The 12,992-nt window shown below is 42.1% G+C and overlaps 1 protein-coding gene across 1 annotated transcript in view; it reads right to left on the reverse strand.

The window, feature by feature from the left end:
• Positions 1 to 6,601, reverse strand: part of SH2D4B (SH2 domain containing 4B) — a 135,722-nt gene extending 129,121 nt beyond the window's left edge. The window contains exon 1 of the mRNA XM_063131661.1: positions 6,328 to 6,601. Coding sequence (XP_062987731.1) covers positions 6,328 to 6,511 — 184 coding nt within the window. The 5' untranslated portion in view covers positions 6,512 to 6,601. The remainder of the gene's footprint in view (positions 1 to 6,327) is intronic.
• Positions 6,602 to 12,992: the final 6,391 nt, after the last annotated feature.

Below are 12,992 nucleotides of genomic sequence, written 5' to 3' on the forward strand. Positions count from 1 at the left end.
ACAATATACACAAAGTACATCTAGAAACAACAGTGAGCTGCCAGCCAAATCTAAAAACATATATGGGATCGATTAAAACTCAACACATGCTGTTAAATGCCTGGGAGAAGAGAAAAGTCTTGACCTAGCACTGAAAAGATAGCAATGTTGGCACCAGGCAGGCTGCATCGGGGAGATCATTCCATAATGGGAGGGGGGGCACCACCGAGAAGGCCCTCTCCCTTTTTGCTGACTTCCAAGCCTCCCTCGGAGTAGGCACCCAGAGGAGGACCTTAGATGTTGAGCATAGTATATAGGTAGGTTCATGTCGGGAGAGGCGTTCCATCAGGTATTGTGGTCCCAAGCTGTGTAAAGCTTTATAGGTTAGAACCAGCACCTTGAATCCAGCTCAGAAACATGCAGGCAGCCAATGCAACGTCAGTCTTATATGTTCAAACCTGGTCCCCATTATCAATCTGGCCACCACATTTTTCACCAGCTGCAGCTTCTGAACCATCTTCAAAGGCAGCCCCACATAGAGTGAATTGCAGTTATCTAACTTGGAGGTTACCAGAGCATAGACAACTGAAGCCAGGTTATCCCTCTCCGGACAGGGGCATAGCTGGGCCACTAGGGTGACCAACTGTCAGGATTTCCCCGGATTTGTCCTGGTTTTTGTTCTTTCCATGGTGTCAGGGGGGATTTTCTATAATTTTCAATAATGTCCTGGAATGACACACCTTCCCCTTTAAGGCTGCCATTAGCATGGCAGGAGGGAATGACATGCTTTCTTGAGGCACATCATTCCCCCACCCCGAGCTCCAGTTGAGGTCTTAAAGGGGAAAGTGGGTCATTCGTGGACGTTATAGAAAAGGCCCCAATTGGAGTGGATGGTGGTGGTGCAGAATGAAATCCTTTCCCCTCCTCCACTCCAATCGGGTTCTTTAAGGTGGCGGGGGAATAACGTAGTTTCTGCAGGACTCAGAAAGCTGCTCCCCCCCCACACACACTAGGTGTCCTCTTTTTTGGTTTCCCAAATATGGTCACCCTATGGGCCACCAAATGAAGTTGGTAGAAGGCACTCCATGCCACCGAGGCCACCTGAGCCTCAAGGGACAGAGATGGTACTAGGAGAACCCCCAAGCTATGAACCTGCTCCTTCAAGGGGGAGTGCAACCCCATTCAGAACAGGATGAACACCCTCTATCCAGCCAGAAGAACCACCCACTAACAGCATCGTAGTCTTCTCTGGATTGAGCTTCAGTTTATTAGCCCTCATCCAGTCCATTGTCGCAGCCAGACAATGGTTCAGCACATCCTCAGCCTCACCTGATGAATATGAGAAAGAGAATGTGTCATCAGCGTACTGATGACAACACTCCAAAACTCTGGATGACCACACTTAATGGTTTCATGTAGATGTTGAACAGCATGGGGAACAAAACTGACCCCTGCGGAACCCCATATTGGAGAATCCACAGGGCCGAGCAATGTTCCCCAAGCACCACCTTCTGGAATTGACCCACCAAGTAGGAGCGGAGCAGTACCTCCCACTCCCAACTCAGACAGTCATCCCAGAAGGATACCACGGTCGATGGCATCGAAAGCCACAGAGAGATCAAGGAGAATCAACAAAGTCACACTCCCCCTGTCTTTCTCCTTACATAGAACATTATATAGAGCAACCAAGGCTCTTTCCATGCCAAAACCGGGCCTGAAACCCACCTGAAATGGATCCAGATAATCAGTCTCATCTAACCACCCACTCAAGGACCTTGCCCAGGAATGGAACTTTTGCCACCAGCCTATAGTTATTAAGAATTTCCAGGTCTAGGGAAGATTTCTTCAAGAGTGGTCTCGCTACCTCCTCTTTCAGGTGGCCCAGGACTACTCCCTCTCGCAAAGAAGCCTTAATCACTTCCCTGGCCCAGCCAGCTGTTCCCTCCCTGCTAGCTTTTATTAGCCAAGAGGGGCCAAGATCCAATACCGAGCTGGTTGCACGAACCTGTCCGAGCACCTTGTCAACATCCTCGAGCTATACCAACTGAAATTCATTCAAAAAAACTGGACAAGGTTGTGCTCTGGATACCTTGCCTGAGTCTAAGTCCTGGAGGATGCAAGAGATTTTATTCTGGAAGTGCCTAGTAAATATATTACAGTGAACCTCAGATGGTTCTACAACGTCCTTGGGGCCAGCATGTGATAGCCCCCATGAAACAAGAGCAGCTGTTTCATGTATGGTAGCTATTGTACGTATCTTCAGGCACATTTAGACTTTATAGCTTTAGCCAAGTGTGGGGGATGCTAGTAATTTTGCAACCTGGGGACAGTGCTGCTGCTCTACTTGTGGCCTTGTGGGAAAAGATACTACTCTATTGATCCTATTTGCTCTGTCATCAACCTTTGATCATAATGTGTGGCCAATTTCTCAGCTTGCTCTTCTCACCCTTGTGATTTAGATGGCTCCTAAACTGGAGATCCTGGGAAGCCAAGTTCTATCCTATTCCCTTCTTCTGTTAAATGGGAAAGTGATACAGCTTACTGAGATCATATCGAATATGTAACACTCATTTGCCACAATAAATAAATAAAACAATTAAAGACTCCCTTGATCCAAAGTTCTCATCCATGGAAGAGGTTGCCCACTCCACCTCAACATGATTCACTGAGAGTACAGGTCCTGCCTCTTTCCAATTTGTAGGGGGCAGTTAATTCTGCCCCGTCTCTTCATCAGGTTTAATGGGGACATTCAGTTTCTCCTGAGGCAGAATGAGAGCAAGCTGTCTGTTGCTCATCCAATTACGGGCATGTCTGCTTGAAGGGTTTGCCCCAGGGTGGCTTCACGTAGCGGCACATCATTCATATGATGCAGCTGCCATTGCGAAGCCATCTGGAGGCAAACCCTGGAAACTCCACTCCAAAAAATTTGGGCACTTACCCTGACTTTTTTGACAGCGGAGCCCATGGCGCCCCCTGATTGGTCACACCTCTGGAAAAGTTTTTTTAAAAAAAGTGGGGAGGAGAGGAATGGACCATTCCTCCCCTCCCTTTTAAATTTTTTATTATCTATATCTACAGAGCTCCGCAGATACAGTTAATAAAAATAAAAAGAAATGAGGGTGAGTGGGGAGGAACGGGCCGCCAGAGGGTGGAGACGTGGTTCACCCAGTCCCTCTTGCATTCTCCTTTCGCTGCCTTGTTCTCTACCCCCTATTTTTTATTATTATTATCTGTATCGGTGAAGCTCTGCAGATACAGATTATAAAAAAATTTAAAAGGGGGAAGGAACAGCTCCATTCGCCTCCCTTTTTTAAATTTTTTTTTTACTTTTCCAGAGGCGCAGGGCTGGAAAATTCGCACTTGCCTTCCTTCCTAGGCAGATGCCAGGAAGGAACGCAAGTGCGGGTGCAAGGCGTCTCACGGCGCCAAAGCACCACCGTAAAGATGGGGGCTAGGATGTATGCTTAGAACAGTATCTCATGAAGAAACAGGGGTGGACTTCATTGAGGGTGGGTAATTCTTACTCTCACCCACTCTTAAAATGTGGGTGTACAAGTGAAGTTTCTTCCAGTTTAATAGAGAATAAAAACATGATTTAGAATTCAGGTATATTTGGGGGGAAACGGATGTAGAAATTTTCTAAGAAGACAGTGAATGGAGATGTGGTTAAAGCAGAGGCTTTGATCAATAACATAGTATTTGGCTACCAAAAGCACTAAAAATATACATTATTCATTTTATAAATATCTAAAATTTCAATTCTACCTCCCAGGACACTAGGTTTTTTGTTGTGATGTGGAATTCACTTTAAAAGGGGGGTTGGGAAGAAAAATGCAAAACATCTAAAAAGTTATAAAATATAAATCACAATAGTGGAACAGCATAGTAGAGTCCAACAATTCAACTAATTTAAAGCCTGGTCCTAGGCAATATCCCATTGTCCCCAATGTCTAAATCAAAAGGTTTAAGCAAACTTCTTAAATTTCAGGAGATACTTGTCCAAGCCAGTGCCTCTGGGTAGATAGATAGTCTGATCCAGCTAAGGGACTCTACTTGTGTAAACAGTCTGACATATGCATCACTTGATTGATTGGGAATAACAGGCCAAAATCAGGTGCAGTACAAAGAGAATCTATTTACACAGCATTGCTTTGAATTGGGAAGCACATTGCAATGTGTATTGAAATGTGCACTCCGAACTACATTCTTATGCTACTAATCATATATTGGTAACTTGTTTAAATGTGATTACAGCTGGATTAGAGCCAGAGAGTTTCATAGGAAGACCCTAGATCCGGTAACCAGTTGCCAAAACTCAGGTGGCAGAAATACTTTCTGGATGTATATCCTAGGACAAAAAAATTAGGTTTGTCAACTGTGGTGTGTAACCTGTGATGGCTCCAACACACATATAAAATAATACCGGCCCTGTGACATTCCAAAAACTCTTGATAGTCACCAGGATTATTTGAGTATTTTAAATTAGATATATATCCCATTTTTCCTCCAAAGAAGTATCTTTTTCTAGTTTATCTGGCTGGCTTGAATGGGCCTGTTCAGACAACACACTAAGCCATGGTTAGGCCACTAACCCTTTTGCAGCAAGTGGTTAGTGAGCATGTTTAAACTGTGGTTATGTAGCCACCATGGTTAGGAATGGTTCATACAACACACTAAGCCATAATGTTTAGATCAAAACACTTAATCCTCATGATTTAGCGTGTTGTCTGAACAGGGACAATGTGTATCATAATGTGGATGGTTATTGTTGTTGCTTTTTTTTAATTTTATTCACCCTCCCATAAGACTTTTCATATGCAAAAAAATCTTATAGCTAAACTTGGAAGCAGCAAACTGTCATAAAACACTGCACACAGGTGAAGTGCATGGATCCAGAATTAGAAAGACAGACAGTATAGAGTTTCTTGTGATCATTTTCTCCTCTTTTTCATCATTCTTTGTAAACCAGAAAATTAATTACCCGGAAAACAATTCCGTGCACTAAAAAGCAGAATAGGTTTAATGTATAATTTATATATGGAAATGCAGCTGTCAAAAGGGTGACAAATTACTATATAAAAATGTTGCAGTTACATTTCTTGGAGTTAGCGTGCATTAAGTTCCTCTTCAGCACAAGACAATTTCCATCCTCTTAATGTTGTTTTGGTACACAGAGAAGAGCTGCATTCACAACGTTGTACCCCCTGCCCCAAAAATCTACCAATCAACCCACCTGAATGAGGCTTTTATTTGAGTATTGGGGAGGGACTGCAAAAAATGCTGCAAAAGTTCTTCTCAGGGGATACCCTTCACACTGCGAATGAAATATAGGAAGGTCTTCAAGTCCTAGTGTGAATAGGCCATTTTAGACTCTTGCCGAGATCTATAGGCTGGGTCTGCATTTCTCTGAACATTTTCCCTGTGTGTTTTAATATAGGGTGACCCTATGAGAAGGAGGACAGGGCTCCTGTATCTTTAACAGTTGCATAGAAAAGGGAATTTCAACAGGTGTCATTTGTATATATGGGGAACCTGGCGAAATTCCCTCTTCATCACCACAATTAAAGCTGCAGGAGCTATACCAGAGTGACCAGATTTAAAAGAGGGCAGGGCACCTGCAGCTTTAACTGTTGTGATGAAGAGGCATTTTCCCCAGGTTCCCCATATATACAAATGACACCTGCTGAAATTTCTTTTTCAATACAACTGTTAAAGATACAAGAGCCCTGTCCTCCTTTCCATAGGGTCACCCTGTTTAATATCACATCTGTGGTCGTAGCGACCTCCCTAACATGTTGCTGGTTCTTACCCCACTTTTCTAAAGCATTTGATAATTTCATAGACTTTCCTATGTTTATTGCTGGGTAAGGACTGTAACTCCTTGTATTAAGGTGAAATCATGTTCTTGACGATGTTGAGGGATTTGTGGCACCATTTAAGGAGGTGGGGGAATTAACTTCCACCCTGAGTCCAGTTTCTCCCCATGCTGGTATTTTATATTATATGTGGTTATTGCTCAGTAGCCTCCCATGTTTCTGGTCTAGTATTAGAAACAAGGAATGGGATGGAGTCATGCTTAAGCCCATTGAGGTGAAAGAAATTAATCACGGCTAACTTAATTTCCATTCTTGTGTTCTCTGGACTGGAGCCATTGTGATGCATCGACCAGAGAGCTAAGCTTAAACTTAGGCAGCCTGGGTTCAAGACCAATACATCCATCCACCTTCTCTGAGATTTATGGGACAATATCAGGAGCAAACAGCATAAAGAATATAATAGACAGACATTCACACGTTAAAATTACTGTGGAACTGAGCAGTAATGGTCAGAAAAGCCTCTGAATCTTACTCTGCTTGAGTCTTGCTGTCCTCTTCAGCACAGCCTCTCCCTCATGGGCTTTTTCCTCCCGTTCCCTCCATCTCCTGACCTGTTCTTCCCTCATCTTGTAGAAGAGGACATGCTTTTGTTCTTCATTCAGTTCAGCCAGTAACTCCGGATCAATATACATATCCCGCAGAATTTGTTGCAGCATTTCAAATTGGTAAACAAAGCACCCACACACGCAGTTGCAAAAAATAAATAAATGAAGATTACTGTTTTTTTTAAAAAAAAGTTCTGCCTAAGCCAGCAAAATAACAACTTCAGCACTTCTCAAAACAACTTGAAGCAAAAGAAACGGTCCTTCTTCTGAGAGGCTGGCTTCTCTTTCATGGTCTGATCGCTTACCCTTAATGACCACAAAAATAATACCTTGTTGAGTCACCGATCAACAGGTGTTCAATAGGAAAGATGGAACAGGAGACCAGCAGGATGGAGGCATACAAACGAGGATGGGCCAGCTGGGTAATATTAAAAGCAAATGAGCCCCCCAAAATGGGAGAGGTAACTCTTGACAGCTGCCACCTAAATACCAGAAAATAACTCAGTATTTTTTTAAAAAAACAATCTGATTATGGCACGGTGTTCCTGCTTCCTGAATTCTCATACCCATGACAATGTGTTCCCGTTGATATACTCCGGATGTAGTGTTGAGAATGCGTGTCTCTGGCTTATTTTTAAATCTGTGATGTCATGGTTAAAAGTAACAACTACACCAGTGATATCTATATCATTCCAGTGACCTTTGGGAACTGATCTCTGATAAGAGGCAAAACACATTTACACATTAACTCCAGCTCTGCTTACTTTAGTCGGTCAGTGGAGCACACACCACCACCCAGCTCTATCCAGGGTCATGTTTAGTTACTGCCAACAGACATGGTGATTCAGCAGTAACTGATTAAAGGGTGTGTGTTTTTTCAAACTTGCAAAAAAAGGAATGGAAGGGCAGCCTAAAGCTGTCACGAGAAACCTCTTAAGGCAGCTCATTAATATTAATTAAGCAAAAGTCTGTCCTCGGCAGTTCAAGCAGACTGTATTAACCCCTCTTGCCATCAATGTATTTTCCATTCAGCAGTGGGAAGAGAGGAGATTGCTTTTTAAGCAAATTGTGACCTTTTGCTGTTTACTGGCATTTTCCTGCTCCCTATGAAACACAATTGTTAGCTCTTTAAGGTTTCCATTGAGATAATTTATATGTAAATAATCATAGCCCAGTCCAATCCCAAAGGTCCTGGATGCATAACAACAGATTTAAAACTCCAAAATCCACAGTTGGGCCTTTATTAGGACAGATCAGAATGTCACAAAAGATTGAGTGTTCAGCTTCTCCAGAACATGTCCTCAGGCTGGTTGGGACAAAAAGCAGGGGAGGTGGGGGCGGGGGAGAATGAAATACAAAACTTAGGTTAGATATTGTGGCTATGAGGTCTGCATTTAGATGCAGCCTCAAGATGGAGAATGCACTGAATGAATTAGTCAGTGCTAGGTGGTGCAAGTATAAGGTTACACCCAAGATTCTAAGACAAGAGGCAATGGCTGACTCCCACTTTGGAAAACATTAAGCCCAGCTTTTACCTATAGCTGTCTCCAGCATACCTGTTATAATTCAAGTAAACATGAATTTAGGCCACAATGCTATGGATTGCGAGCCCTCTGCCTACCCTATGCCCTGCTAGCAGGAGGCCAGGCAAGGTGAGAAGGTTCTGTTTTTATTTAGCCCTTGTTTTTGTAGCTATACTGCAATTTATGTACATTCAAAAAATTTCACTTCAACAAGTTACAAGTTTTGCCACCGATTAATAAAAAGTTTTTTTTAAAAAAAAATCAAGAATAAGGTACTAGTAGAAAATCAAGAATAAGCTACAACAGGAATATTCTTCTCATAGAATCCTAGAGTTGGAAGGGTCTATTTAGGCCCTGTTCAATACAGGGATCCAGTTTAAAGCATCCCTGGCAGACGGCTATCAAGTCTCTGCTTGAATACCTCCAGTGACAGAGAGCCCACCGTCTCCAGAATCAAACAGTTGATTCTGTTGTTAGAACACTTTTTTTTCTGATGTTCAACAAAAATCTGACATTCTGTAACTTAAGCCCGTTATTTCATATCCTACAATCTTGGATGACAGAAAACAGGTTGTGTCCCTCTCCTGTGTCGTAACCCTTTTGGTATTTGAAAAGTTCCACCATATCCCCCGTCAGGCCTTAGCTAGACCTAAGGATTATCCCAGGCAAATGGAGGGGTCGTCCCTGCCTGCTCCTGGGATCCCCTGTGTGTCATTTGTACAGGGATGATCCTGGGATATAAGCCTGGTCTAGCTACGGCCTAAGTCTTATCAAGGCTAAACATACCCAGTTCCTTCAATCTTTCCTTGTAGAGCAGCCTTTCTCAACCTGGGGCGCTCCAGACGTGTTGGACTACAACTCCCAGAATGCCCCAGCCAGCTGGGGCATTCTGGGAGATGCAGTCCAACACATCTGGAGTGCCCCAGGTTGAGAACCACTGTTGTAGAGCTTAGTTTCTTGTCCCCTGATCATCATTGCTGCCCTTCTGAGAACTCATTCCAATTTATCTAAATCCTCCTTAACATGTGGTGTCTAGAACTGGACACAATATTTGAGGTGAGGTATGACCACCTCCAGTGATTTTGGAGCTATACTTCTATTGATGCAACCTAAAATTGCATTTACCCTTTTTGCAGCCACATCATTCTGCTAACTCATATTCAGGTTGTGACTGTCTACAACTCTAAAATCCTTTTTACACATACTATTAACAAGCTAGGTATCCCTCATCTTATACCTGTGCATTTTATTTCTTTTTCTTAAAAAAAAAACACCTTTGCATTTGTCTCTGTTAAACTCCATTCTTTTATTTTCTGCCTAGCCATCTATCCTCTCAAGATTGTTTTGAATTTTGTTTCTGACGTTTAAGGTATTAATTATCCCACCCAATTTTGTGTTATCTGCAAATGTGATAAGCGTCTGCCCCTCCCATCTCTGGAACTTCTTTTCCCCTTGAGTTTTCACTCCATGGAATGCTACAGAATCAGTGCTCTGAGTTTATTAAAATCAGCTTTCCTGAAGCCCAAGGGAGTTTATGTAGACATTTGGATGGTGTGCAGTCAGCAGATTCTCATGCTTTTCTGGCTGCTTCAACAATGTTGTTGAAAACAGTATCATTTTGGATTTCTTGCAACCCTCCCAATATAGTCAATACGTTTCAATGCTGCTTTGGTATCCAGAATCTTCTGCTCCAACAATGATGATACAGGTTTAAGATATCCTACCACTTTTAGCATAATTTCAGTAAGAAGGGGAAAACAAAGTGTATTGATCTGAATGAGCAATCCAATATCTTCAGTTTCTAGGTGACTAAAATTTTCACAAAGGGAAGTTACACAGATTAAATTGAATGCAGAAAGAACAAATTCTTTGGCTGAATATATAATTGTAAGTGAATCCAAGCGTCTAGTCCATTGTTGAACCCACAGACATTTTAAAGAACTGCCTTGAAGGGGGGTGCTGGAAAATCAAGATAACCAGCAATTGAAAAGGCCATAAGGTGTTAACATTAGCTTGCTGACATACGATCTCCATCAGCTCGTACCACATCATTGGTCATCTTGTATCTGAATCCACTGTGCATCTAGTAGTGGAGTGACACCTTAACCACATTTAACCTTTAGGTTGGAACAATTCCAGTGTCTCTCAGTAAGCATGTATGGATTGTATAAAATCCATTCCATGTGTTTCAGATTGTCAAGCGCTTTTTGTTCCATCATCCGCCCATCAATAGGATCATATTTTTTTTTAGTTTCTGAATTTATGCAAATGTGAATTTGTGCAAATTTGCAAGTGTAAAAAGTGCAATCCCCCAATGTGCAAATTTCCCCAAAATGCACATTTTCGGATGGCATTTTTAAAAAATGCATAATTTTTTCTATGATGAAATGTGCACAAAATTCCACAGGTGGGAAAAATGGTCCACACATCCATGGAATATGCCTGACAGGGAAAAGGCTGGTCCACTGCAGAATCTGCGATCTGGAGTCCTAAAAATCTGAACTTATTTGATTCCATTGCAGATTTCTCTGACATTTGTATCTCTCAGTACCTTGATCTTTTCCACTGAGCAAAACCTTTTCAGTTTAACTTCACTCCCTCTAATGGCCAACACAAGTGATAAATGCCAAGAAGATTGGAGCCAAACAGGACCATCAAGAAACAACACGGAGGTATTAACATGTTTGAACTGTGAGATTTGCGGAACGATACAAAAACAATCTTTAAAACGGAAAACCTACGAGGACCCCCCCCCCCCAAAAAAAGTTAAAAAGACCCCAGTGAGCACTGAGCTTGCTCTGTATCCATTGTCAATGTTCACTGTCAATTGGAAAATGAAAATGTAAAGCCAGAGTTGGGAAAGAGTGAATTCAACTATTTGTATAAGCTGTTTTCAGCTTATAGCAGCCATGGGGAACGTCCTACAAGGCTCCCCAATCTGGCCTGCAAAGTTCTTCTGGCAAGGAATATCCCCTTCCTGTAACCCTACCACTTTTACATTGTGGCACACTGGGGATGAAGATCCAGGCCTCTCCATCACCTAAGGAGGGGTCCCCAGGGATAGGTCCCCATAATGGGGATAAAGACCAAATGTTGCACTGTATCCACATCTAAGCAGAGTGGACTTGTTCAGGGTCCCAGCTAGCCAGCCAGCCACCTAGAACTGGGCGGGACAACTTGAGGCCCTCCAGATGTTTTGGCCTATAACTCCCCTCGCCCCTCTCCATCAGATATACTGGCTAGGGCTAATGGTGGTTGTAGGCCAAAACATCTGAGAGGCCACCGGTTGCCCACCCTGATCAAGAAGGTAAATACAACGTTGTAACAGCAGTTCCCACTTATACTCTAACTTCCATTTTAAAAACAAACTATCATATCTTCTGAGCAAACTGAGAAGCATAGTTGAAGAGCACAGCTATTCTAACCCATAAATTAGCCAAAATATCTGCCATGTGCAACAGAAGATATGACAAGGATGTACTCACTACCCCGGTTTGCCTCCATTACCTGATAATCATTTCCTGACTTGGAGGTTCCATTTAGTTATCATAGCCAATAATGTAGGGTTTAAATTTCCCCAGTACTGTTTTTTTCCACATTTTTTTTCATTTCATAAGTTCATTAGTAACAATGAAAAGGGGCCAATCACAAAAACAATATTAGACAAGCTTGGAAGTTTCAAAGTTGTAATTAATATTTTTTCATGTGATTATCCCTAGCAAGCATGTGAGAGAATGCATATATGTCACTGAAATAGATGTGTATCTCTGTGTGAAATGGAACTAATAAGTATTGACAGCAAAACTGAAGGTGTCTCAACAGTCTTAGTGGAAGAGAGTTGAACTCTGTTGAAATAGGTGAGTGGATTTGAGCATATCTTACACAGTTGTTTGGGTTGCTAAAATTAATTAGTGCACCCTTCTCCAACTGGTGTCCTCCATGCTGCTGACTGAAGGATGCTGGGAATTGTAGTCTGGAGAGCACTAGCTTGGTGAAGGTTGAATTAGAGGCCGTGTTCAGATGATACTTCAGGCTCTGGGTTTAGCTTAACTGTGGTTCTCTGGGGTTAGCACTAACCATAAGCTGTGCTGTCGCACACAACACTTTAAGCCATGGTTAGAGCTGCAAACCCTGCTGCACATGGTCTGACTGGGGTTAGAAAGTGACCAGGGCTTAGCAGAACGCATTGAACACAACACCTTAAATGCTGCTGCTTTAACGAAAAGCCTTAACTAGCAGGGTTTAAGGTGTCTTCTGAACAAGCCCAGAGTGGCAAGAATTTTCAGTATCTTTGTTTCTCTCTTATATTTAAACAGGAAGTATATGTTTTGTCTTAATTTTTTTTTATAAGTATTCCAATTAAAATGTCTACTTAATATAACATTTAAATCATATTAGGTAAGTCTGGTTACATACTTGTGATGTATTAGAAAGAAAGAAAGAAAGAAAGAAAGAAAGAAAGAAAGAAAGAAAGAAAGGGGAGTACTTTTTTAGACTATTTATTTTACTTGTATTTAGTAAACATGCTAAATTAGATCACTGCCTAGAGATCTTCCAATGCAAACTGAATATTTTAAAATGAAAATGTCCCTATGCATCAGAAAAATATCCAATTCAAAATTTTCCAGAACACCCACATCACTGATCACAGCTAGCAGCCACTAATAGAACTCTTTCCATGACAGAAACTCTCCACCTATACTTCCCCACCTTCACATATTCTTCCCAAGATCTGTGTAAATTCCATAAAACAGCTTGTTTGTTTCAAGAGGTGGATGTTTACTGATGATTATTCAAGGGGAAAATTGCTTCCAAATGACTCTGTCCTGTCAAGGACATTTTGGGGGCAAAAGCTTTCTTGGTATAATCCAACAGCCAGTTTGTGCCACTAGAAAACTACTTATCCAGTAGAGACGAGGATAGGAAGAAGCTGTTCATGGATGCACACTTTGGAAATTCTATTACCACGGCAAATGCCCCAGTGTGGCTAGTCTCTTCCACACTGTGTGCTCTCCCTGAGACTTTTGCCACTAATATTCACTGACAGCATGAGGACACCATTGGTGGAA

The sequence above is a fragment of the Elgaria multicarinata genome, chromosome 8, assembly GCF_023053635.1.
Source record: "Elgaria multicarinata webbii isolate HBS135686 ecotype San Diego chromosome 8, rElgMul1.1.pri, whole genome shotgun sequence".
Classification (NCBI taxonomy): Eukaryota; Metazoa; Chordata; class Lepidosauria; order Squamata; family Anguidae; genus Elgaria; species Elgaria multicarinata.